Source organism: Sparus aurata, chromosome 22, assembly GCF_900880675.1.
Source record: "Sparus aurata chromosome 22, fSpaAur1.1, whole genome shotgun sequence".
Taxonomy (NCBI): Eukaryota; Metazoa; Chordata; class Actinopteri; order Spariformes; family Sparidae; genus Sparus; species Sparus aurata.
In genome coordinates this window covers 20,788,441-20,815,214 of record NC_044208.1, presented here as the reverse complement: position 1 = coordinate 20,815,214, position 26,774 = coordinate 20,788,441, and the positions used below count along the sequence as shown (strand labels likewise).

The 26,774-nt window shown below is 39.9% G+C and overlaps 1 protein-coding gene across 5 annotated transcripts; it reads left to right on the top strand.

The window, feature by feature from the left end:
* Positions 1 to 296: 296 nt before the first annotated feature.
* On the top strand, positions 297 to 25,558 carry LOC115574424 (YLP motif-containing protein 1-like). 5 transcript variants are annotated; one of them, XM_030405935.1, is made up of 23 exons: positions 297 to 1,149; positions 1,965 to 2,189; positions 5,447 to 5,485; positions 6,174 to 6,362; positions 6,484 to 6,995; positions 7,275 to 9,935; positions 10,309 to 10,432; positions 10,538 to 10,679; positions 10,765 to 10,854; positions 10,954 to 11,134; positions 11,247 to 11,270; positions 11,380 to 11,570; positions 12,403 to 12,557; positions 12,655 to 12,717; positions 12,897 to 13,016; positions 13,482 to 13,658; positions 13,753 to 13,836; positions 13,917 to 14,000; positions 14,088 to 14,162; positions 20,028 to 20,079; positions 20,380 to 20,501; positions 20,626 to 20,811; positions 21,294 to 25,556. In XM_030405935.1, exons 1-22 carry the CDS (start codon positions 595 to 597, stop codon positions 20,770 to 20,772), a joined length of 6,012 nt encoding a protein of 2,003 aa, XP_030261795.1. In that variant the 5' UTR covers positions 297 to 594; the 3' UTR covers positions 20,773 to 20,811; positions 21,294 to 25,556. The 5 variants fall into 5 exon arrangements, 4 of the variants coding, with proteins under 4 accessions (XP_030261795.1, XP_030261796.1, XP_030261797.1 ...); XR_003982486.1 differs by lacking the exon at positions 21,294 to 25,556 and having other exon boundaries at positions 20,350 to 20,501; positions 20,626 to 20,677; XM_030405936.1 differs by lacking the exon at positions 11,247 to 11,270.
* The last annotated feature ends 1,216 nt before the right edge of the window (positions 25,559 to 26,774 follow it).

The following is a 26,774-nucleotide window of genomic DNA, read 5'->3' as shown; positions in this document are numbered from 1 at the left end:
ACTACAAAGAAGAAGTCACAGCTACTACCAAGACTGCTACTATTGTTATTATTGTCATTATTATTAATCATCAGAACAAATACACATATCCATTTCATCATGACAACACAAATGTAATGCTAGACATTGCTGTACAATGTCAGATGTTATCAAATATGTACAACGGTAAAGAAAAAGGTACATACTTGTATTCTGTTAGAAAAACGCAATTTGTGAAATTAAAACATGTATTTTGTATTCCTGACGTGCTACCGGAAGTGGTCACGAATGACGTGTGACGTGTTTCCGTCATCAGTGTGAGCCCTGCTCCCACAAGAGCATCAACTGCCCATCGATATCCCAATTTCTAAAGGTTTTCATAACATATTTACAGGCTGAACTTGCACATTTATTTCCCTAACCGACAAGTTTTCATTACTACCGGTGTGGTATTTATAATATTTGTTTTATATGGCCAAACCTGATCGGGAAATTAAAATGTGACGTTCGCTATCGATCCAGGTAAAGCTAGGTCTGCGTTAGCTAGCTTTTAATGTCACTGAGGTTGCATGTGAGCGCAGAGGCCGTGTGTACCGCCACGCCTTTTTAATAACAATGTACCCGTCCTGGGGTGATTTTGGTGGACCCCAGTCTCAAAACTATGGAGGGTCTGGTCCCCGTAAACAACCTGGTAGCGGTCAGTCGGCGGGGTTTGGCGGCTTCGAGCCTCCATCCACCGGCTCGATGTTCTCCAGCCTGCAGGAGCAGCACCGCCAGCAGATGCAGCAGCTCCAGATGCTGCACCAGAAACAGCTCCAGTCTGTGTTACACCACGGCAACAATGCTAACTCGTACGGTGCTGGACACTCAGTTGGGTATTCAGGGACATCGTGGCATCCACAAGGAGTAGGACATTCAGACAGCGGGTTTGGAGCTCAGTCGTATAGTCAACAAGTCGAAACTCCTCGTCAGCCCACAAGAGACCCCGCTGCCCCTCAGCAGGTTCACACACAGCCTCCTCCTCCTCCGCCACAAGCCAACGAGCCCCAGCCGGGTCCTCCCCCTCCAGAGCCCCCGTCAGTAAAGCCACCAGACAACAGTGGAGCTCCCAAAAAACACAAGAAGAAACAGTCATCCACAACAGAAGATAACAAATCCTTACCTTTACAGGTAATGTCTCGATATGTTTCAGTGTTTGTTGTTGCCAATGAAATAAAAAAAATATATAAATATATTAAAAATGCAGTACTTTTTTTTTTTTTTTTTTTTTACTCATGCAGTATCCTTTCTCTCTCTCAGTTTCCACGGCACTTTCTGATGTCACAAGTAATGGCCAATCATCACTGAATAATCTGAATTTGATGCTTAAGTTGTCAAATAATAATAATAGTGATTAATAATATTTATAAGTGAAGTGAAAGTATTAGGTAACAGAAAATTGGAAATACTGAAGCAAAGTATCTCCAAACTGTACATAAGTACATCAATTCATTAAATTCTAGTTGGCTATGTTCCATCACTGGTTATTCTCAACTTTGAGAAAAGATTTTTATTTTTCCTCTAAATGTATATCGTTCCAGTTATTGGTTATTGGTCTCCTGGATTACTAATAATGTTTATTGGTATTGGCCCCGAATAAGTCATATTGGTCGACCCCTTGTAATGGCATCTATCCAGTCTAGTAATAGCCATTAAGTATGGAAGTTAAAAAAGCAAAAAGAAGCTACTACACTCCTACTGAACTACTAAGTCCAGCTCTGGGCATAAAGGGTCGTCGCTGCAATCCCCTGCAAGATACACATACATACACCTGGACATGCATAATGTTACCATGTCTCTTCCAGGAATGTCCTACTGTTGTTGTCAGCTGTGTGTAATAATACATGTTTTCACCTCTGCAGTAAGTAGTGGAGTAAATTAAACGAAAAGATCAAGGTTCCTTGTGTTCATTTTCTGACAGATGTCGTTATGATTGTTTCACCCAGGATCAACAGCAACTTTGGTACAAACAGCATCTTCAGAATCTGCAAAAGTTAAAACAAGAGAGAGCCAGAAAGAATCAGAAAGATAGTGATGGTCCAGTGCCACCATCCCCCTCGGAAAAAGCGGTTCCTCCTCCTCCTCCATCAGAACCACCGAAAGGCTTACCACCTCCACCCCCTCCAAAAGAGGAGCCCCCAGTACCACCTCCACCTCCTGAGGAGTTAAGGGTAAGTATCCCTAAAGTGTTACAGATGTGTGTGTGAGAATTTGAACTCAAAAGTTGTATAAAACCTTTTGTGGCTCCAGGAGGATCTGTGTGTAAATCAACTCTGTTGGGTCTTGAGTAGGGGTCTCACGATACCAAAAATTCAGTAGTCGGTGCCAATACCAGTAAAATTACACAATTCTCGATGCCAATTTCGATACCACGGTAAAAAAAAAGGATTTTCTAAGATTCCATGTACATGAACTTGGAACATGAATTTCTTTATTAAAATATTTGAAAAATATCAAATAAAGAGCACAGGTATAAAGCAAAAGCACCTGCATGCCCTGCACATCGGCTCCAGCCCGCACGCATACACACACCTAATAGTAGATGCAGTCATTTGAAGTCACAGACAGGTGGTGGCAGGCAGTTCATTTTGAAACGTTAACATAAAAATCAGGCCTGTCTAACCATTTTTTTAAAAGACAGGAATGGGACAGCAGCACAGCACCTGTTTTCAATTGCAAATTTAACTCCAAATGTACTATCCAATTATCAATTAGGAAGCAACATTCAGTGTGGTCACGGCGAAATGGAAGCTTTGCCACTCGCAAATCGTCTTTTACATCGTAAAGAATGTTTTTTGAGGGGGTAATCCTGTTTTGACAAACCAATTGCATATTCATTTGTAACTATAGCTGTTTTTAGACAGAGCACCAAGCCGCCACTTTGTCCGTCCTTTTGGCGGCTCGGTCCGTGGTTTCAGACAGAGGCCGGCAAATTGGGGGTCTGTTGTGGTCCGCCCATTTTCCGCCTCGGAGGGTACACTTATTTCCGCCTCGCCTGCTATCTAAAAATGAGGCGGCAATGTGCCAGCCTCTGCATGAGGTGGGCAGAGGTGTCAATGACCTGCACTGTTGTGCGACCCACAGCCGGGGAGTTTTAAAAGCAAGAAAAAGCTGATCACAGCAGTCAGTCCATCATTTAATCCGCAGACATTAAGATGAGCAACTGGACAGCCGCTGAGATCCAGGAGATGTCTCTGTAGCTGTTTGGTTGTGTTAGCTTATTGTTGTGTCTGCAAGCTAAGACTTGTCACTACTTTCAATTTAAAAGCCCCCCTCTAAGAACCCAGTTCTAAACTACAATGGGGTGCAATGTAAAGTTCTTATTTTGAAGACAAATTCGTTGTCAACTGTTCACAGCCGAACTTCGAGCTTCACGTCACGTCACATGTTTACGCCTACCTCAAAGGCAGCTTTTGGAAAAGGAGTAATATTACGCCTCCGCTTTAGAAAGACAGGCCGGCACATTGCCGCCCTTACCTTGGAGCAAATGTGCCGCCTTTTCTATCTAAAAAGGGCTTATATTAAACTAAGATATTCTGTGAATTTTGCTAGTTTTGACACGATACTTGCAAGATCCATGCTCTCTTTTTCTCTCTCCTAACTGAGGCTGCATTACTACGAGGTGGCTCGTGCTATAACGTTAGTGCTAGGCTAATGTTACAACTACTGCATAAGCTACGTACGTAACATAAGCCATAACAAATGTGCCCACCATCCCAAACATCATGTAACATGTATTTCAGTATGACAGATTTCAAAACAAAACAGAAAACGTTCATCCTTTGGATGTTGTTAATATGAATCAGAACTCACCATGAATTCTTTAAACAAATCTGGATGACGGTCTTTCAGGTGCTTTGCTAAATTGGAAGTATTACTTCCCTTGGTGTGAAGACCACAGTAGCATCGTTTGCATAATGGCTTCTGCTGCTTAATGATAATGCCACGGTCATCTGCCTCATATGCAAAGTACTTCCAAACATGACTCTTTGTGCCTTTTTTATCACCAAGTCGAGGTGGGGCTATTGCTGCAGCCGCAGTTGCCATCTTCCACAGGTGGTTTTTGTTATGCCTGCCATGTGTAGTTCCACTTGTTTGTGACCCACTACTTCTGAGTATCAACTGGACCACTCTGAGGCGTATACTGCCCCCATCAGTTCCGGAGGAGGAGCGGCACAATTCTAACACTGGAATTGGTGCGAGCGGTACTTTAAAAATATGGGCATCATCAGTGTTTTGACATTTTAGAATTGAAAGGTATCGCAAGTATCGGTTCTCGTGACATCCCTAGTCTTGAGACTACAATAATATTGGGGGTTGTGTTAGAAAGAAGACAACTTCTCAGACATTGAAGTCCTGCTCCTTATCCTCACTGTGAGGTGCGCAACTCAAAGCTACTGCTAGCATAACACATCCAAATCTCTGACTGAACTGATGGGAGACGAGTTGCTCTGTCAGTGATGTGTGTATCAGTTTTGAAAAGTAAGAAGAATGCATGGAATAACAGATCGTATCGCTGCTTCCTCTGCATTGATTTTTACCTCTTTTTGAACTGTCATTTCATGAACCAAAGACGGTTACAGATGGAATGAAAGCAAATCTAGCATTGTTCAGTCATAAAGGCGTAGTAAGGTAGTTAAGCTGAGCCCTTTTTTGTATCGAGGAGGGAAATTTATAACCTGCTTTCTTACATGTGTTGTAGAAAAAGTACACTCTGTAAATGTCAGTATACTAGTCATCTGCATTGCACCTCGACTGATATGGTGAATAATTTAATAGTTTAAGTAAGATTTTTTTAATTTAATAATTTTGTTCACTGTTTCAACGCTCTGACAACTGGTTAACATTTTCATTCTTTTCTGTTGCACTGTTGTGATAAGATATTCTCCACCCACAAGATTTTAAAAACATTTTAGAGATGATTTGATATGTATTTTATAATCAATATTTAGATCCACCCATTGATGTTTTTCCTTTATATACTGTAAACTGAACAGTGCTACATATGTACTTTTAAAACAGTTTATTCTTATAGTTATTGGCTTGATTTATCATGCCTGTACCTCTACTGGCACTGATAAGTTGAGGAACAATGACAAAAAGCATCTGATCCGTACTTGTGCTTTTGAACCCTTCATGTATCCCAGATTGGTGAAAACTACTTTCATTACATTTTTGGGTTGACAGTTACCTAAACCCAGCATTTTAAAGATGTTGCTGTTTTTGTTACTTTTGTTTCTGTTCCATTGCTTAGTTAAATGTAATTGGTATTTTTTTGTATTTACTTGGTATTTGCAAGCACTTTTGTAAGTGCTGTAGTCAACAGAGTTTAAAAACACACCAAATCCAGTTGTATAGAGAGTATACCAGTGCTATTAGATCAGTAGTAGCTCTAAACATTATTTTTATTGTTTGCATGAATTTACAGAGAGAAAATTTAGGAAAATCGCCTACAGTTACAGACACAGTAAGTCCCATTGCCCACTCTCCCATCAACATCATGTCCAAAAATATTAAGCCCGATTGTTGTGATAACTGCCAGGTCATTTGTTAAATTAATAGGATGCAAGCACATTCATTCATTTTTCCCCTTGTAGTGGTGATAATGATTGTAATAATGACCACCCCATTGATTTTATTTATCATAGATGCCCTCTGTAAGTTACAGAAGTAAAAGTAATGCACTTGTACTCATATTTTTACACCTCTCTACTTTGACTATCAGACTTGGAATCGAATGAAATTTTGCAGTATCAGTGCAATTTGAGCTTTGTAATGTGCAACAAATTGTAAGGACACCTTGCATTGCCGATTTCTTCATAATACAACAGACTTTCTTTTTTTTTTTTTTACAAAGTATGCCAAATTGTTTAAATCCATCAGTGTGACAATATATGAATACCATCATTTTGTGCAAGCTTTCTGTGTTGGACCGTTTTGGATATTTTGTTGGAAGATTGATACGCAAGGCCTGTTGGACCAAAGTTACACATTGAGCGTTTGGATTGGTTAGAGGTGGTTATCAGTTGTGCCTGGCTTCCATCAAAATAAATAGTCATTCCTTCCATCATAAGCTACCCTCACTTATGTCAAAATATTCTTTGTGAGTTACAAAGATACGTGTCGCTCCAATCTTGTCTTGTCCATTTTCACAGCCTGAGGTCCCAAAAGACCCAGAGGAGGCTGCACGGCTCCAGCAGTTACAGGCTGCAGCAGCCCAGTGGCAACAGGTTCAGCAGCAGAGAGCCAGCTTACAATACCAGGCTCTGATGCAACAGCACGAAAAGCTTCAGAAGATCCTGGAAAAATACCAAGAGCTGATTCAGCAGCCTGCAAACCTACAGGTAGGTGAAAGGTTAAAAGAAAGCTTATTGAGTTAAGTGAAAACAAAAGAATATAAGAGTCTATAGGAGCCTGAAAAATTTTAAATTAATTATATCTTTCCCTTAATTTGGTGTTTTGCAGTCAATGTCTGCTGAAATGCAGTTGAGGCACTATGAAATGCAACAGCAGCAGTTCACACCCTTATTCCAAGACTGGAATCACTCCTTCATCCTGTGGCATGAACAGTTCAAGACCTATCCCCACAAAGACCAACTGCATGACTATGAACACCAATGGAAGCAGTGGCAGGAGCAGATGCACACCACCAGTGCCCACCTTCAAGAAAGGATGGCCACTCTCACGGCCATGGTGCCATTTGCCTCAAGCCAGTATAGTAGTGAGATGATGGGACAGTATGGCCAATACCCTGGACAAGATGTGCAAATGCAGCAGCAGTCAGGAACACCAGGTATACAGCGTTCCCCTGCTGCCGTTGGTCCTAGATCCCAAGGTCCGCGGCCCACTGGCTTTGGGCAACTTTCAGAATCACCTACGGGACCCCCTGTAAGAGGAGGTGGCCTTGTGGGCTTAGTCAGACCCCCAGGCCCCACAACCATTCAGCCACAAGGCTTTAACAGCATTCAAGATCCATGGTAAGAAAGGATTGTTTCACACTACTGTCATACTTCTGTGATTGGCTTTTTTTTTTTTTTTTTTTATTGTCACATTTGAAAAGAGGTTTCCAAAAGAAATACTTCTCTTAAAAACTAGAGGGTATCTGAATGAGGTGGTTGAGATAACGGACAACAATAATTCATGTTTGCAATGAATATGCATTGTCTTATATAGTTAGGATATCGCTGACTTTCTCTAAAAGAAAGTTTATTTTAATGATTATCTTCTCTAAATTTCTGTTGTCCTACTGGGCCCAGTGGAAACAATCCAAGATTTGACCAGCCACAGCAAGGTTTTGATGGTACTCCAAGATTTGACCAGCCACAGCAGCGCTTTGATGGTCCACAAAGGTTTGACCAACTACCGCCACGCTTTGATGGTCCCCCAAGGTTCGACCAGCCACAGCCTCGCTTTGATGGCCCGCCTCCTTTTCAACAACCAAGGCACCGCTTTGATTGTCCACCCAGATTTGACCAACCACGGCACCGCTTTGATGGTCCTTCCCGATTTGACCAACTACAGCAACAATTTGACTGTCCCTCCAGATCTGACCAAACTCGATTTGGGCAACAGCCTAGGGTTGAACAGACCCCAAGGCACCCTGTCCCCTCACCTTGTTTTGAGCGGCCACCTGTGCCACAGAAAATACAACAGCAAGGCCCCCTTTCAAAGGCAGAACCAACCACTAAGCAGTTTGCCAGTATGGAAACTAAGACTCCAAGAAAATCAGCCGGGCAGTCACAGTCTGACAAAGATAAAGGTAAATTGGAACCAGATAAAAAGGTTAAAGTTGAGGATCTGACAGATGACAACTTGCTTGGAACTGAGGGCTTTTTTGTCCAAGATGACCCCATTCCTCAGACATTACAAACAAACCCAAAGACTGATGAAACTGATGGCGAAAAAAATGCTTCTAACAGCAGTGAAAAAACAGTGAACAGCAAGCCTTCTATGACTGCGCCTTCTTCTGTGGGATCCTTAAAGAATGCTGCACAAAATCCCCTCAAACCAGATGGACCACCACCTAGTAAGAAACCTCCTCTGGCTCCAAACCCCCCTGGAATCAAACAGGAGCCACAAGCTTCTGAAGAAATGCGGTCAGGACCAGATCCCCTAAGGCCTCCTCTTGGCAGGGGAGGAGGCCATACCCAAGTTTCTGTTAAAGCGCATGGAAGAGGACGTGGACAGATGGGCTCTGGCGAGTTTAAGGGTTCGGTCACTTTACCGCTTGGGGAGACAATAGGAGAAGATGTGTCTTATGACTACATGCCACATGAAGAGGACTTGGGGATGCCAGAAGAGCAGGAAGAATATCACTGGCAAGATCCTTCATATGAGGAGTATGGTGGTGGGGAGTCGGAGGTACCTCATGAAGAAATGTGGATGCCAGAGGAAAATTACTTCCCAACAGAGGAAGAATATTATGAAGAGCCAATAGGTGGACCCCCTATGGGGAGAGGAGGGCCCCCAATGATGAGAGCAGGGCCACCTATGGGAAGAGGAGGCCCACCAATAGGCAGAGGTGGTCCTCCTATGGGAAGAGGAGGTATACCTATGGGTAGAGGGGGACCGCCTGTGGGTAGAGGAGGACCGCCTATGGGTAGAGGAGGACCGCCTATGGGAAGAGGAGGACCACACCCAATGGGAAGAGGAGGTCCAACCATGGGAATGGGAGGTCCTACCATGAGAAGGGGAGGTCCCCCTATGGGAAGAGGAGGACCACCCCCAATGGGAAGAGGAGGACCATCTATAGGAAGAGGTGGGTCAATGGACAGGCACTGGGAGGAAGCTGAGTCAGTGGATTACTCAGAGGAAGGGGACCTTTATTGGGAAGAAAGGAGACCTCCAATGAGAGGCATGAGACCTCTGTTTCCACCTGGCCGGGGTCGTCCCCCACGTGGTCATCCTGGTTTCATGCACCAAGGACGAGGACACCCTCCTCACCCAGCACATGGCCCAATGGATCACAAGGCATTAGGCTATGAAATGGACACTGATGATACTGAAATGGATCCATCAGGGCACCCCATGTACCATGGACATGACCCTCATAGCCATTTGATGCATCCTGATGTTGGAAGAGGCAGGCGTCGCATGCCACCACCACCACCTCACCAAATGATGGATCCTATGGAGGAGGAGCCGTTGTATGATGAAGAAATGGAGGGAGATTTTGGTTGGCAAATGCCACATGGCAGAGGTCCTCCTCTGCCTCCACATGAGACAATAGATTCAGGAGGAATGAGGAGGAGACCTATGGGTCGAGGAATGGCCAGAGGCATGTGGCGGCCAGGTCCAACACATGAAGAATATGCAGAGGGATATAAAGAGGGTATTGTTCAGGATTATGGTCATGGGGAAGGTGGGTTTCGCTGGCGGCCACCACAGGACTATCCCCCTGATGACTATCAGCATGAGGCCAAGCACCATGAGGCAGAATGGGACAGAGAGTGTTCTCCTCCTGAGAGAGACTATCCACCCCGCATGCCACCATCAGAACCCTACAGAGATGGCCATTGGCCAGAGGAAAGAGAAAGAGGTCCTCCACATCCGTTTGAGGAGCGTGACAGGGGAAGAGGAGAATTTATAATCCGTGAATATGGAGATGAGCTCCCGTACCGACAGGAGGAGCCACCATACCCACTACCACCTTCAGAAAGGGATAGGCCTTCAAGATTTCCTCCACCACCAGAGAGAGGGTACCCTGCTAACTATGAGGATCAAAGGGCTCGCTATGAAGACCACAGGGAAGAACATTCTCTGGATAAACCTTTACCTTCTGTTACGCCTATCACAAACTTGCAAGAGAGCTCAGTTGACCCAGCGGCACAGGGAACGAGTGGAGCAAATGTACTTGCTCTCTCCCAATATCAGCATGAGATCATCTTGAAAGCTGCTCAAGAACTGAAACTTATAAGGTAATTTCTATTCTTTCATAAATTGCATTATCAGGTCACACAAATTAGATTCTGGCTTAGTTCGAGGGGAATCTAGCAATGCAAATTGCACTGATGTTATTATTTGCCAAGGCATTGAAATGTCCACCTCTGAGACTTTTCCCACCACCAAAGAATTGGGAAGTTGAATGGAATGTTTATTATGGCACTCAAACCATCCAAAAATTTCAACAGGTTCAGCAGATGTGGCTTTGAACACTGCAGTGATGAAAGCAGATGGCTCTTTTATTTTATTGCAGCTCTAGAATTTTAATAGTACCTTACCTACTGTTATGTTAAAATGGAATTTTGAGAACTTCAGGGGAACTTGACCTCTGTTCTTTCTGGTCCACAGGGAATTGAAGGAGGGTAAAACAACCAGTACTGAACCTCAGCCTCCACAAACTGATGTTGTGCCTGAGCTTCCCGCTGGTCTTCTCGGTTTGGAGATCCCACCAGAAGTCAGGAATGTTCTGAAGGTAATTGAATTTATATTTATCAACAATTATTTTAACCCCATAAGTAAGAGAGCATTTCTGTATTTACCTTTAAGATCTATATCATATAAAATCTGTCATCCTTAGGGTATGACTGCTGCAAAGACTGCTTCAAATGAGTGTGTGTCTTGGGACACACAGCCTGCTACCACAGATAACCACCCATCTCTCTCTTCTGCATCTACACCTACGGTGATTCCAAAGACTGTGGATTATGGACATGGGCATGGTATGAGTATTAGATATAAACAATATTGTATGAAACTGGCCAAGTTTCAGGACTTTATTGGTTACATTTGCACTCAATCTTTCAGAACCTGGAACCACTGTTGAGCGGATCTCTTACGGTGAGAGAATTGTGTTGAGGCCTGACCCAGTGCCCTCAGACAGGAGATATGAAAAAGGTGATATTCAGTTTTTTAAAGCTTATCTTTCTCTACTCCAAAAGAAACCTTTGCACTTTTCTAACCATTGTTCATTGATGAATCATTTAATTCTCCTAGAACCTCTTGGTCCCAGAGATCCTTACAGCAGAGACCCATATTATGACAGACGATCTGACCCTTATATGGCCCGCCGGGAATACAGTAGAGAGAGGGAATTATACAGAGAGAACCTTCCACCAGAATATGAAAAAGAACGATATGAGAGGGAGCGCTATCCCCCAAGAGAGAGGGATGAAAGGTACCAAGTTTCCTCAGTGGCTCTGACACCCTATTCTCTCCAACCTATGGGGAATTGTGGTGCTTCCAAACATATGTAATATTCTTTTCTATTTGTCTGTTTTTGATTCAAGCACACAGTCCATGGTTGAAGAAAGGTGAAAATCACATTGTATCATACATTGTGATAGTCAAAAGTGTGTGCCAGTTTGAAACAATGAATTCTGTTGATGAAGTGAAATTTAATACTGCTCATCCTCTGTGTAGATCTCCACTGGCACCTCATTTACGCTCAGGATACAGGGAGAGAGATCGGGAACTTCGAGAGAAGGACCGAAGTATTAGTCATGATCGAGATGAACATTATGGAAGGTCTGGCTACGACAGACCACCATATGAGCGCACTGGAATCGACCGCAGTGGGCCTGACCGTTACAGCCATAGCTCCTCACCTTATGGTATTTTCAATCCCAAATTGGTTATTGAATGTGTCTTCACCTCCAGGGTTTCCCCCAGAATAGTTGTTAGGACTGGTGGCAAGTATCCATTGATTGAGGTCAGCACAGCATGTCTGACCAACGATATTCTCTTTTAATACGTGGCCTTACATGCTTGGCCAACAAATGTGTCTTGTCAGACAGTCATTTAATGGCGTCCTTAGTCCACTGCAAAAAAATTGAAACATAACTAGCAGAAAGGATTGGTCACCCTTTTGTAAGTTGCAGCATTGTTAGCTCCAGTGAAAGCCAATATTACCAAAGATGCTGAAAGGGTGCAGGGTTTTTGAGATGAAACAGACTGAGCACAGAGTTAGGTTCTTTACCTGAGAGTTGGCTTAAGGTGTTTTAAGTTCTGCAGTGTGTGTCCACCAGCAAGTCACATTTGTTACTGTTGATCGCCATCTAGTCTAAGTATCTGAGTAACAACGTAGATAGTTCACAATACACTTAACGTTCATGAAAATGCTTTCAACTGTTTTCCTTTACGGAGAGGATTTGCAGGTTAACTCTAGTGTGCCCAATGTAGAATGTCTAGCTGCAGCTTTCCCTCACTGTCGCTGGGATTGTAATGCACTGGTGGAAACCCTGATATTCTTAAGTTGTGTGTAGTAAAACTTCACTGAAACTGTTCAAACTTAAATCACAAAGTTTCTCTGAGTTACTAAAATTAATGGTGTTTTATGATGTAGGATATGGTTGAAAGCAATCTACAACATCTCAGGTACATTTTTAATGGGAAAAATAATGCCTTTTCGAGAAATGCAATTGAATTTCAAATAATATCATACAGCAGACAGAAGAAGTTATCCAGAGGACCGAGGACCTCCCTCTGCACCACCCCTCCCACCTCCACCTCAGCCACCTCCAAGAGTCGAAAAGAAGCCAGAAATCAAGAATATCGATGATCTTCTAAAACCACCCGGCAGATCATCTCGACCTGAAAGGGTACTAGTTAATGTTGTAATATATCTTGATGTAACAACAACACAATGTTAGTTGTGTTATATTAAATACTCATTTAAGAGCTGTATTGTATGAACAGATTGTTATCATAATGAGAGGGCTTCCAGGAAGTGGAAAAAGCCATGTCGCAAAACTGATAAGGGTGAGTGGATTCCTAATAGTAAATCATAGTGTTATATAATTATAATGTAATGTAATAAACTTTAACAATATGCAACAACAGTACTCATAGCACATGTTTATCTGTCATTCCCAAAACATGTTTTTGACAGCGATACATATTTATTTTTTCTACAACTAAATCCTGTTGATATTTTTAAGGACAAAGAAGTCGATTGTGGCGGTGCGCCTCCAAGAGTCCTTGTTTTGGATGACTATTTTATGACGGAGGTTGAGAAAGTCGAAAAAGACCCAGACACAGGGAGAGGGGTAAAAACCAAGGTGAGTCTGACCTACAATAATAAAGTGGCGTTAAGTTGTAGTACAAGAAATTTAAATGATTTAATACTGATGCCCCTGTATGACTTGCATATGCAAAGGTGAGCATCAGTAAGAAGATTGGCTTTTTCTGTAGTTATTATTGTTATTCTTAATAACTGTCAGCTAAGTAAAAAAATTTAAGTTGTTCTTTGATTGACAAGGTTGAATTGAGGGGTCACACACCCCGAGAAAGACGTTTCTGTTGGTATGGTACCGCATGATCAAAAAATAGTAATAGTATTAGTAATACTGTTTGTCCATCATATTTTCATGTGCATGTTGAAGTACTGCATTAGAAAAGGTTGATGGAAACAACAAAGTTCTGAGGTAGCTAACAAATTTTAAAAAGGTTGTTTCAAATTCACTTGACATTTAGATGGATGTTGGCTGAGGTTGGATATGGTAATACAAAAATCTGTCTTTCAGGTTCTTGAGTACGAGTATGAGCCAGAGATGGAGGATACCTACCGGAGCAGCATGCTTAAAACATTCAAGAAAACTCTGGACGACGGCTTTTTCCCCTTCATCATTTTAGACACTATTAATGACAGGGTGAAACATTTTGACCAGTTCTGGAGTGCAGCCAAAACAAAAGGCTTTGAGGTGAGCTGTGTCCATGAATGAGTCAGAAAAAATATTTCTCCAAACGTCCCTTGGCTAAGGTTTTTTTGTTTGTTTGTTTTTTGCTAATTTCAAGGTGTACCTGGCTGAAATCACTGCAGATACTCAGACTTGTGCCAAGAGAAATGTCCATGGACGAAGCCATAAAGATATAACAAAGGTCTGTAAGAGAGATAAGTCTACCAGATACATTTGTGAAAGAGGGGAAATCCACTAAAGCTCAGATTTTTTTCTACACAGATGTTGAACAACTGGGAGTCTTCACCACCTCATATGGTGCGCCTGGATGTCCGGTCCCTACTGCAGGATGCTGCTATAGAAGAGGTGCGGTCTTCAATACGTGACAGGTTTTATGATTTTATAGTCATCTATCAGTAACTGAGTTGAGCTAACATGTGCATCTGTTTTTAGGTTGAAATGGAAGACTTCAATCCTGATGATGAGCCCAAGGATCCCAAGCGAGAGGAGGAAGAAGAGGGTGATCTGGTAGGAAAAAAATATTTTAATTTATAGCCAAGTAGATTTCAGCATCATTTTCACGTACTGTATTTGAATGCTGCTAATAAAAAAAATAAGGGAACACTTAATCATCACAGTATAACACCAAGTCAGTTAAAGTTCAAGGACATCAATCTGTCCATTTAGGAAGAGCAAGTGATTGTTAATCAATTTCACCTGCTTTGGTGCACATGAAAGTGACAACAGGTGCAATGGAGAGGCCAAAACAAGACAACCCCTATAAAGAAAGTTGGTTTTGCATGTGGTGGCCACAGACAATTGCTCTCTCTTTAACCTTCCTAACTGATTGTTCTCTAGTTTTGTGTTCTGTTAGTGTCATTATCACTACTGGTAGCATTGGGACCATTATCTGCTCCTTTGTGTAAGGAGGAACAGGAGGAGCACTGCCAGAGCCCTACAAAATGACCTCCAGCAGGCTTCTGGTGTGCATGTTCAGACCAAACTCTCAGAAAAAGACTCCATTAGTGTGGCATGAGAGCCCGACATCTTCTACTGGGACCTGTGCTCACAGCCCAGCACCGTGCAGCTCGACTGACATTCGCGAGGACACCAGCATTGGTAGGTAGCCATTGGCTACCGTTCTTTTCACAAGATGAGAGCAGATTCAGACTGAGTACATGTGACAGACATGAAATAGTCTGGAGAGGTGAACGTTATGCTGCCTATAACATCATCCAGCATGACTGGTTTGGCAGTGGATCAGTGATGGTCTTGGGGGGTATATCCTTGGAGGGTCACACAGACTTCCATCTCATAGCCAATGGTTCACTGATTGCTTCCAGGTACTGATAACGGGATGAAATCCTCAGAGCGATTGTCAGATCTTACACTGATGCAGTGGGCCCATGACAAGTTTTAAGGGTTTTGTATGTTGATGATTTTGGTTTCCATTGCTTGTTGTTGCATCATTTTGTTCCAAACAAATTACACGATGTACATCTGTAGATTTTCACCTTGAAGGATTCATTCATCAAGAAATGATCTTATAAGTGTTCCCTTATTTTTTTGAAGCAGTGTATTTCCATCTACCACATGAGGTTTAACCAGAAGTTATTATTAACTAACCAGGTAACTAACCAGGTGAGTTTTTAAACAAAATAGGTGAAAATCATGGAAAGTCACGGCTTAATTTCTAATCTGTTTTTCTAATCTTATATGTATTCAGAATCTCTTTTCCCTTTGAGATACATTCTTATGAAATAATTTAATTCAAAATAAAGATTTACATTTTAAAATGGATTAAAAAGAAAGAGGTGAAGGCAAAAAACCTCACATGACAGCCTTTAAAACATGTCTGTTACATCTGTGAGTAAAACTTGTGGAAAATGTTCCCATGCATAATCAAAATCAGCTGCCCATTATTATCTCTTAATTTTTACAAAATCACCACAAAGTTTCCTAATGAAATGAGATGAAATGATTATTGATATCTTTTAATGTAGTTTAATGTCCTTTAAACATAAGTGCAAATTGAATTGACATATTCATAATACTTTTAATTTGATATTACTATCCAGCACTTGATTACAATGTGATTATCTAAAAGCAGAAAGCCTTGCTGCATGCATTTGCGAACTAGCTGTGTATAGTAGAAGAGTGTGCCCAGTAGAGGTCAGATCTCCATAAGGCGTTTCTAGGGCCATGTGAGTGGGGAAAAGGTAATGCAGGGTGTCCAGCACGTATGCATGTGGTGTTGAAATGTAGAGGAAACAATATGCAGGTTTCTAAACACCAACGACGTTTGTAAGTTTCAAAAAGAAAATTCTGTTACTAATGTGACTGCGACATATATTGTCCCTAGTGGAAATATAATTCCTAATGGAAGTTAACCTCTAATATTGTCATACTGGCGCTATAAAAGTGGCTAAGTCAACAAAAAAGCCTTTCAAAAATTGTACATCATAGTGACCACTAGAGGTCCTTAAGATAGGTCATACATGTGCATCAAAAATAATAGACTGATGGGTATGCAGTTTTATGTTAGATTAGCTGTGGATGGATAGATGCACAAACACACACATATGACCGAAAGCACAATCACCTCCAGGTTTACACCAGAGCTAAAGAACTAGGGGTAGGAATTAAATTGAATTCACTCTGGATAGAAAAAGAAACCCTTTCTCTGGGGCACTGTTTAGCTCAGTTGGTAGGCCTTGTCCTCGCTGCAGTGGCCCCAGGTTTGAATCCCGGCCTGGGGCCCTCGCTTTCTAATTTAATTTTGAATTAGAAAGCGAAAGCAGTCCAAAAATGACATGTAACATCTGCAATACGGCAGTTTCGCGGAGGGGTAACAAAAGAGCTGCATTTAATACTACAAATTTGGTACAAAAAAATATGCCGGTATGTGCACTATTTTCGTGGGTCTCATACAGCAGAGCATGTAAAACAGGCAATCGAGGAGATGCTGAACGTATGTGAAATAGACAAGCAACGGGTCGATGTCATTTTACGTGACAACGTAAGGAATATGAAAAAAGCAGTGGATGGTATGGAGGCACCAAGCGTGGGCTGCATGGCGCACACACTTCCACACTTCAGCTGGCTGTACATTAGGGTCTGCTGTCACAGTGCAGCGTCACAGACTCACCTTCCAACGCAAGGAAGGTGGTTGGCCAATGTTGCGATAGCATATGCAGAATAAGAAAGAGCCATATGAAAGTATATACTTTGTTTCAACAAAATTTTAAAAAATTATTAGGGAACAGCTTGGATGCAGGTACTTTTTCTCTTAATGCAGCTGTATTATCCAGGAAAATATTAGTTAAGGCTAAGTATCGGATCGGGACTCGGTATCAGCATTTACTAATAGTAAAGTACTCGGATCGGGATCGGGGTTAAAAAAAACCTGATCAGGACATCCCTGGTTTTATCTGTGTTGTAGAATAAACAATCAAATATATGAAACATTTTTTCCACAGTTTCCTAAAAAAGTGTTTTTAGTAAATTGATTTTATAATTATGGTACATTTCATAATAATTTATTGATGTGCTTTATTAACCTGAATAAGCTTCTTGTAAGTTGATATTCTTTCACATGATGCTTTTTAAATGCTGTCTTTTTTCTTTTCTTTTATAAATATGAAATGCAAGAGAGTTATCCTATTAAAGTTCCAACACTGCCTCCTGGCACCATAAAGCTGTTCACATGGTACAGCACCAGCATAATATCCACTAGAAGATACCCTTATAACATGAGAGATTGCTTTGCTTTGTAGACCAGTATGAAAATCACATACAAGTTCAAGCTTGGTACTGAATGGGCAATTTCATGTCCGCCATGTTTATTATGCACCTTATTATTGATGAACTCTTTCTTGAAACATGACTAGAATTCATAAGCTGACTTTGACAAGACTGTAGCGTGTGTATGCAAAACATAAAAACAATCCACTGTAAACTTTAGATGTGATGTGAATGAAGATTTGAACACTGTAAAGATTTATTTTCATTCGTAGTACCCTATGAGATACAACTTAGTGCACTCTTGTAGGTATGCTTGATGAACGCTGTGAAATTTTTCAATGTTTTAGAGAAACAGGCATCGAAACATGATCAGTTTATTGTTGGTTATTCGCCTACACATTGTTTGATACTGCAGTCACTACAATTTTGAGTCACGTAAAAAGTTGCATAAAAATTAGAAGTAGTGACTGAAATCCTTAAAGATTTGAACTCAGTATTACCTGAGACATCATGACATCCCAAAAATATTATATTGTTTCTCCAGCTCATAAATAAAAATAGATAGCTCTTATGATCATGTTACAATAAGCCAGTTAGGACCTGAAGTTCCACGCAGTGCATATAAGTCTTCTCCAAACATTCTGTTTTCATTTTGATTGTAGTAGTAGTCAGAGGCTGAAATAACATCTACCCTGTCTTTAAACCGAAACCTTTCAGTGTCTGAAATTCAGGTCTCAAACTGCTGTACTGTGGCCCCGTACTGTTGAGACTTGCCAGGTTTAAATATAAAAGATTTAGATTTCTTCTTTGTTCTAAATCTATCTTAGAAAAACTATTGTTAATGAAATCAAGAAACATTTACGACAAAAGGAAGCTACAGATATAATCTTACATCAGGATATATTAGCATCAGCTGTAGCTTGATAATGGATATGTTACACATACACACATATGTCCCAATTGGAATGAAGGTGACACATTTTCAGCACATCATCTGTTTTAATGTACAACAGCTGTCACCACAGCTGGATGTGGTCCAATTTTTATTGTGTTGCACCTGTGACCACATTTAACAGCGATGTAGTGTTAGACAAGACCACACTGTTAAGTGCTTTACTGCACTGTGTGGACGGATCGTGCAGCGCCTGCTGTCTGGCAGTACAAACGGGATATCTTGTCTGAACTTTTTTAAAGAGCTGAATATTTTTCTTCTGTTTCTCTTCTATGTTTATGATCTATTTATGAATTATCCTAATGGAAACTGAAGTCTGTTCTCTTGTAAAGCAGCTCTGATCAACAAACTTCAGTTTGCACATTGAACTCTGGCCTTAAATCTATGCACATGCAGCTGGAAGCTGAATTTGCTGAATTGTACATACAACAAATGGAGCAAGCAAGACTGGACAATATACGCCTATGAATATATGGAATAAAGATAATCAAAGCTTCTACACACCCGTAAAGCTCCCCGAGCCTCTCTGCAAGCCGACCGAGAGTCGGTCGCGGTACACCACTGCCAATGAAAACCGCCCTAATGTCAGACAATAGACAAGCCAAAAACAACAATTTTTCTTGTCTATATATACAAAATGACGTTTCTGAATATCTCCACCCTGGCAGGAGTTTGTCAAATCTCAATTTTCAGTGACCTGAAATGGCGTTTACACATGTACGGAACGCCAAAACGCATCAAAAAAGTGTTGTTTTAAGAAAGACCTGTGTAAGTGTGGACAAGGACTGAGTCTGTTAAACCTGAGCAGAGGTCTAGATTATCTGGATTATTCAGTTATTAAAAGCTAGTTAAAACTTTACAATTACATTTTCATCACAAAACACAGACGGTCTACTGCTGCCTCGATTGGTTAGTTTGTTGTGTCATTATGTGATTTTAGTGTTTTAATACGTTATTGTGAAAGCAAACTAACCCCTTAAACAGCTTAAATTCAAAGAAAAGACACCCCGTGTTTCTGTTAGTTAAAATGACTGTTTTAGTCAATAGGGTCTGGTGGCTCTATAAAATGAAATTCAACAGTTATCCTTCAACAAATTAAAAGGAGTTAAGAAGAAAAATATGAGGTATGTAGGAACACAATGACAATAAAAACATCTAAACATATTTTAACAAAAAGAGATAAATTGACCTCAACATGTCGTCATTGCACCTATGAAACCAGTAAACATGCTGTTAAATCATCACATTTTGATATAGGAGCTGGCTGATATTGATAGTGGACTGTGAGAATTGTGCCATCAGCCAAATAGCAGATTTGACAATGCACACAGTGTACTTTTCTGACCAAGTTTAGTCAACATTAATATTTGTGTACAAGTTTGAGCAGCATTGCCACAGACTGCCACTGGGGCAAATTATTAGATCACACTGTCAAACTACTTTTCTTTTGAGATCAAAGGCTTAGTTGCAGATGTTAGTTTCTCTAAACCTGCAAGATCAAAATTTTTGCTTGCCATTGTTAAATTCTAGTTTGTCTTAACTTGAAAAGTTGTCATGCTGTCTCAACATTGACTTGTCTTTGTTGTCTGTTGATAAACCAGTCTTCTCTTTTTCAGCCGTCACCTGAGTTCTCTCCCCCTCTCATCCTTGTATCACCCTGATGCTTAACCATTGCAGTGTTTCTTTATAAAATACAGGGGTACATTCCTAAAAGCAAATGGGAGATGGACACGTCTGAGGCAAAACTTGGTAGGTAATCCTTTTTTTTTTTTTTTTTTTTTAGTGACCATCGCGGTTTGTTTCATGATGTTTATGATGTGCTCTAGCTGTTTTTATTCAATCATCAAGTCAAGTCCATGAGGGAAAAAAGTTCTATCTTTGAATTATGACTTTCTGTGCAGGCAGCGTGACAAAAACCTAAACTGTTCAAATCTTAATCTTAAGAAAGCATGTATTCTTATATGGTTGATTGTACTGAGAAAATGAAAAGAATCAGGTTGTGCTAACCTGTCATTGGAGGGCACACCTGAACATCCTCCATTTGTGCAGACAAATTGGACGGTCTGAGGGGCAGTGGGAAGAGGAAACGTGAAGACATGGCAGGACTGGACGACTACCTTCAGCTGCCAGACGACTATGCCACGCGCACATCCGAACCAGGAAAGAAAAGGGTAAATTGACCCGAGTTTCCATTTGAAAGAAATGTTGTAGATATTACATTATGTAAATGTTGTATCATGTCATCAATTTCTTGGTCATAACACGACAATCTGTTTGCTCCCCTTTTTTGTTCAGGTGCGATGGGCTGATCTTGAAGAGCAGAAAGATGCAGATAGAAAGCGCGCTATCGGCTTTGTGGTGGGTCAGACGGACTGGGAGAGAATAACGGACGAGAGCGGACAGCTGGCACAAAGAGCTCTCAATCGCACCAAGTATTTCTAAGAAGATAATCTTATCCCTCTTTTATCCTTTCACTAAAAGGTATGCATGTTCCTCTTTTGTACAGTAATGTCAGGATGGCTTTAGATGTTATTGTTAAAAACTTGTTTTGGGGACTTTTACCCAAATTGTATGAGGACATTTTAGATCTTATAACACGACCTCCATTGAAAATGTAGTTATAAAAACATTTTGCGCAATCACAGTCTGATCTCAATATGTACAGCAAGCCATTTTTTTCAATTTCCAAGCTTAAGCTTAGTAAATGATAATGAATAAATGCTATGATATTCAAAAGTGACCTGACTACGTTTGATAGGGGCGTATATATTTTTATTGATGAAAAACAACAATAATGACGTCTACAATGATACAAATACAGTTGTTACAGTATTTCCCTTTGTATAAAGGGATTGTCATGTTTAAATATACCTGAATTTACCTAACTTTTATTTGAAATTTAACTTTACTGATGACAAAAACAAATCTGACAAATTATCAATGATTTCTTTTTCTTCCTGCAGGTGACCAGAATGTGAAAACACTGAAGCTCACATGAGATTTGTCAATTAACATCACCAGTAGTTATCAATTTAAATTCATACAGAATGAATACAGTAAAATCTATTTCTTAAACAGACACTCTGTTTATTGGATTTGCAGTTTATGGTTGTGTTCCGCTTCTTCTGGTCATATATCCTGTATTCAGTCATGTTTCCTGCTGTTTTATACTTTTCGTGCTTTCTGTACTGTAAACCTGTAGCACTGTCACTTGATCCATGCACACTTGAAAAAATTCAATAAAAGTTTCACAAAATAACCTACATGGGGAGTCCTTCTTGAGTTGTCATTGAGTTGTGTATTTGTTAACAGAACAGCAGAAATCGAATGTGCTGGGATGTACTCAAGTTGGGCTGAAGAGTAATTGATTACATCTGCCCCACTTCACTTGTTTGGCCTGTGTGACATGTTTTAAAGATGATTCAAGTATATCTCTACATATGGATAACTTAGGAGAATGAAAGTAAGAGATAAACGGTAACATTACATTTCGGTTGTTTTCATATGCCTGTGAAAATTGTTTCAATGCTTCTACCATTGCCATGGTGGTTGTCAACCAATCAGTTTTCAGATGCCAATCCCTAGTATTACCTGTTGGGGGGCAATGCTGCTCCACTTGCACAAAGGACATAATGTAGTCAATGTAAGGTTATTCATTTCTTAGGGGCATGTCAACAGCCATTGTTCGGAAGAAAACCCAAAGTATGTTGTATGAATACAGTAGCCTGTAAACCACAGGACATGTTTGGTGCAGATCACGGGGCAGAGGATGCTGTAACAACAGCCATCTGAACTTATTGCTGTATGAAGTTCCACAAAAAAAAAACCCTGATTAAAAACAGTTTACTACATCCAGCCGACTACTCTGGTTATTTAATTTAATAACCATTTAAATTAGAATATATGTTGACATTCATAAGGTTTCTCTTGACTGTCCCTTAATATTCCAAACGGCGACACTACTTGGGTATCTACAATTGGCGCAAAAGGTGCCAATGCCAAGTTCAACAGGCTAACTTACAGGTTTCAGGTTTGACGTTGGTATTGATCCTTGAATCTGGCTTAATGCTGGCCCTTTCATAAAAAAAACTGTCCAAAGTAAAATGGTTTCCCTGTTGTTGTTGTTGTTGTTGTTTGTCGTTGTGGGTGTCCATGCAAATGAAGTTCGTAAGTTTTCGTGCAAACAACAACCAAGAAATTGCTTTGCTTTGCTCGTACCTACAACACGTCTGTGTTACCAAAATGAAGAAAGTAGTAGTTACGTGTTGTAACTCCAGTTCTTTGTGTGTGTAGCCCTCTACCTGTCTGTTATCGTGGCCACAGTAAAGCATGTTATTTTTAATATGCTTAAACATTCATCACTGTCATGATGGCATTGCAAAATCCATGATGTGGCAGACTGTGACACCGGTGATGAAACTGGTTTACCACCTAACCCAAATATGTAGTAATTACAATAGAGAAAAAGCTGCTAATCTTGAGTCAACAAGAATGTGATTGTTGCAAGTTAGGGTTTAATATAGGAATATGATTGCAGGAGAATATAACCTGTTAGTATATTAGAGCAACTAGAGCATTACAGTAAATGCAAAAACAGATGCTACGCAGTCCAGAACAGCAGGAGGTTGAAAAGATTATATTATATATATATATATATATATTTGTCAAAGTTAGGAGTTCTGGAAATGTGATGGGTTCAAGTTCAAATATTTAATTCTTCATGACTCATTTGAATTCCACTTTTTCAGTCTTTTGTTACGTTTACCACATTCATCTGATAAATACCAGTGGTCACAAATGTACATCAGTGGCACAATTAACATTTTTGTAATAGAATTTGCCTGTTTGGCTGACAGTCTGACTCATTATTCAAAAGGAAATATCCCTCACTGAAGTGTATGTATATTACATAGTAGCAGTTGAGTTTTCTGAGGAATTTAATTAAAAACTGTTTAATTTATGCCAATGTGCATATTTAATGTATGTGTTTAAATCAACTAAATTGAGTCTCACTGAGTGTAATTATCAAGAGTTATAAAAGGCAAAGTTAGTTATGCTTTCTCTTTTTTTCTTAAATTAATTTTACATTTGCAAACTTGTGCACTTGTCAAGCAAAAAGGGTCAGAATTTTCACACCTGAAAAATTTTACATCTGGATTATCAACAACTGGAGACAAACGAAGGATCGTCAATTCAGACCGCACACAGAGAGCCACTGATGAAGAGCGTGACTGATTTGGACAGCCAGCCTACAATACCGAATGTCATTTGGATGGATGGATGGATCTTCTTGGTGAGTATGGAAGAGACGGAGACACGGTTTTGATTTGTGAGCAGCGTTTAAGCTAACAGACATAATGTACTGTTTTAGTCTATTTCGAATTAATGTAATTTACACTTCATTTGTCTTGTAATTACATACAAAACAGCAAAATTGAACTTCGATGAATAAATATTTTTGCTTGTGTGGTGTGGACTGTTTTGTGCTTATTAAAGGAAAATGCTGCGAATGTGTTATGTGTTGCAGTTTGTGATCTGAAGACATAACATCAACAAAAATGACAGTCATACAAAATGTGTATTCAACTCCATCATATGGCTGATATGGCGAAATACATATTACTTCAAACGACCTAGTGATGACTTTGATAAACCCAACTCAACTGTATGTGGCTGTATGACTGGAAAGGTGCAAGCATGTACAACACAAATTTATTGTACAATTTATTTTGCTCTGTAATTAAAAACAATTTTTTTGCTAATCAAGGCACGAGTAAGTCCACGTTGTTACAGCGACCACTGTGGCACATTATGTCTTCTGCTTGGTTCTTATCCAGACTGATGATTTTTTCATCAAACTAGTACGTCACCATCCAGGTTACAGATTTCGTTGTAGATTGCTTTTTCTTTTTATGGTGTATCACGGCACAAAAGTCTAAAAATGTAATGTCAGCAACAAGGAATCTTTCAGGTACCTGGGAATCACACAGGAGACATTGAGTAACATTACGTTGAGACTTTTAACATGTATTCTTCACACTCCAATGTTTAGCGTGTGTTAAATCACAGTCAAACCTGAAGGATCAAGGTAAGTAACAAGTCAAAACTTAGCAAAATGAATATGATTAGCAGAGTAAGGTAGAGGCTATACCTTACTCTGCTTAAGAGACACTGCGTTAGAGGAAATAGCCTTAAGTGCCGACATTCATATCCATTCCCACCCCACCATTCACTCTCTGACCTTTATTATTATTGACTGCTGTGTATATGTGTATGTATGTAAGTGTGTGTGTATGGATGTGTATACAGTATACAGACATACATTTATACAATGTATATATTATATTAATGTATACATTCCCAAAAGCTACCTTCCCTCTCCTCAGTGCACAGTTTCTAGCAGTTTAATAACTTTTATCATAGGTTTGTTTCAGTATCTGTGTTATATTTCATTTATAGTAGTTATGCTATTGAATACTGTGACATTTGTCATATAATGTAAATTTGAAACTATTTTTTACCTCTGTACTTACAGTAAATGCATCACTAAAGTAATTCAATATAATATTTATTTTATAAAATATTAGAAACACGTCAATTAATCTTGTATTAGCACCTCATTGATTTCTTGGAAGTTTTTAACCAAATAAAAAATGAGAAGATGCAGTGAAGTAAAGTGGACACATAAGAAAATCATTGCAGGCTTTGACAATATTGACAGAATATAAAGTGCAACAAACATCCAACAAAAGAAATCATGTTCTGGACCGCACATAAACAAAATGAGACTATAAAATGACCTCACTGACAGCTAAAGACATGCCAGAATTAACTGAGTGATACATCTGCCATTAAGTAATTATAGTGTGTAGTGTCAGTTACCTGGAGGTCATTGGCTTTGTTGTAGTGCATGCTGAAAGCTCTAAAGAGCTCTGATTGTCTCCCCACAGTCAGACCCCTCACGTCGGCCACTCCATCAATCAGAGCATGTCGGGCGAACTTCTCCTTCTGTATGAGGCAAAACTCCCTGAAGTTCCTGAACCACTTGATGAGTTGAAAGGTGAAAGAGACAAACGGGTAAGTAGATCGTCAAAGTCCCTGTATCATTTGTGCCTGTATTAATACTGATTAATGTATATTTATGTGAGAGAGAAGCTGCTTAACCTGTTTTACAATGTACATAAAAAAAATACAAAGACTCAAATATAAATAAATATATGAAATCACATCTCTGTGTTGTCATTTTTACACATTTTGTGTTCATAAAGTGATGTTGGGTTGTAAATCCTGATCTAATTTCTTGCTTATGATGCTGTTGACAAATGAACTTCTCTGGAACAGATTCTTTATCATGTAGCGACAGAGATGCATTTTTAGGGCATAAAACTAGTATGAAAACACTTTGATTAACCTCAGAAATCATTGAAATTTTCAGACAAGAAACACATCTTCAGTTCCGACGAACTCAGGTAGCGAGCGCAGAAGCTTTCTTCAGATGATTTGTGGTCAGACTCTACTTAATGCACCAGTGTCAGGGATGGACACACACATCCTGGACATAAGAAACATGATCACTTTTCTTTGTTATTTTGGCTGGAAAAATATTCTCTCCAAGAAATGTTTACAACTCAGGATCAATGGAGAGTCTGCAATTTTCAAGGTTTGGAAGATCAAAGGGGGTATTTATTAGATTTTGTAAGGTTTTGATGACCTGGGGTGTGACAGCGTTTGTAACGGTATTGTTTGTTATTAGGATCTCAAATAAGCAGAGGAAGATTTTTTTTTATGATATCTAAAGCCAGCTGCTTCAGAAGTTACAATAAAGAGAAAAAAAATATCAAACATTTTTGGTCAATGCCACTTTTTGCACTACATCTTTCCTGATGTGAAGGAAGTTCTTGAATCCTTTCATTCTCCTGTGTGCTTCATGGTGATTTGTTGTCACATCAGAGCAGTGCACACAAGGAGAGCTGGTCAAGTCTTTGCTTTGATGATTTTCTCTACTCTGACACACTTTGCCTGATGGCCACTGTTCAAGTTCCAGCCATAGTGACTACAAGAAGTGGATGCTGGTGATGGATGCCTTCTCAAACTACACGCTGAAGTGTCCTTAGGCAAGACACCGAACCCCAAATTGGCTGTTCCATGTCTGTGTGAGTGTGTGTGCGCATCATCTTGTGTGGTAGACTTGGCCACCAGTAAAATATGAATGTGTGTGCAAATAAGTGGTCAGTAAGGTCAGTGATATAAATGCAGTCCATTTTTAATTATGTAATATTTAGAGGGTTATTAAAGAAAAGAAAAAACAAACATTGGCATTATTTTAGAACAGAGGCTTTCCTGAATAAAATAACTCATCAAAATATTTATTTTTATGTATTTATTTTGTATTTTTTAACAAATCACAACACGGGAGCAAGTAAACATGCATAAAATATTATCTT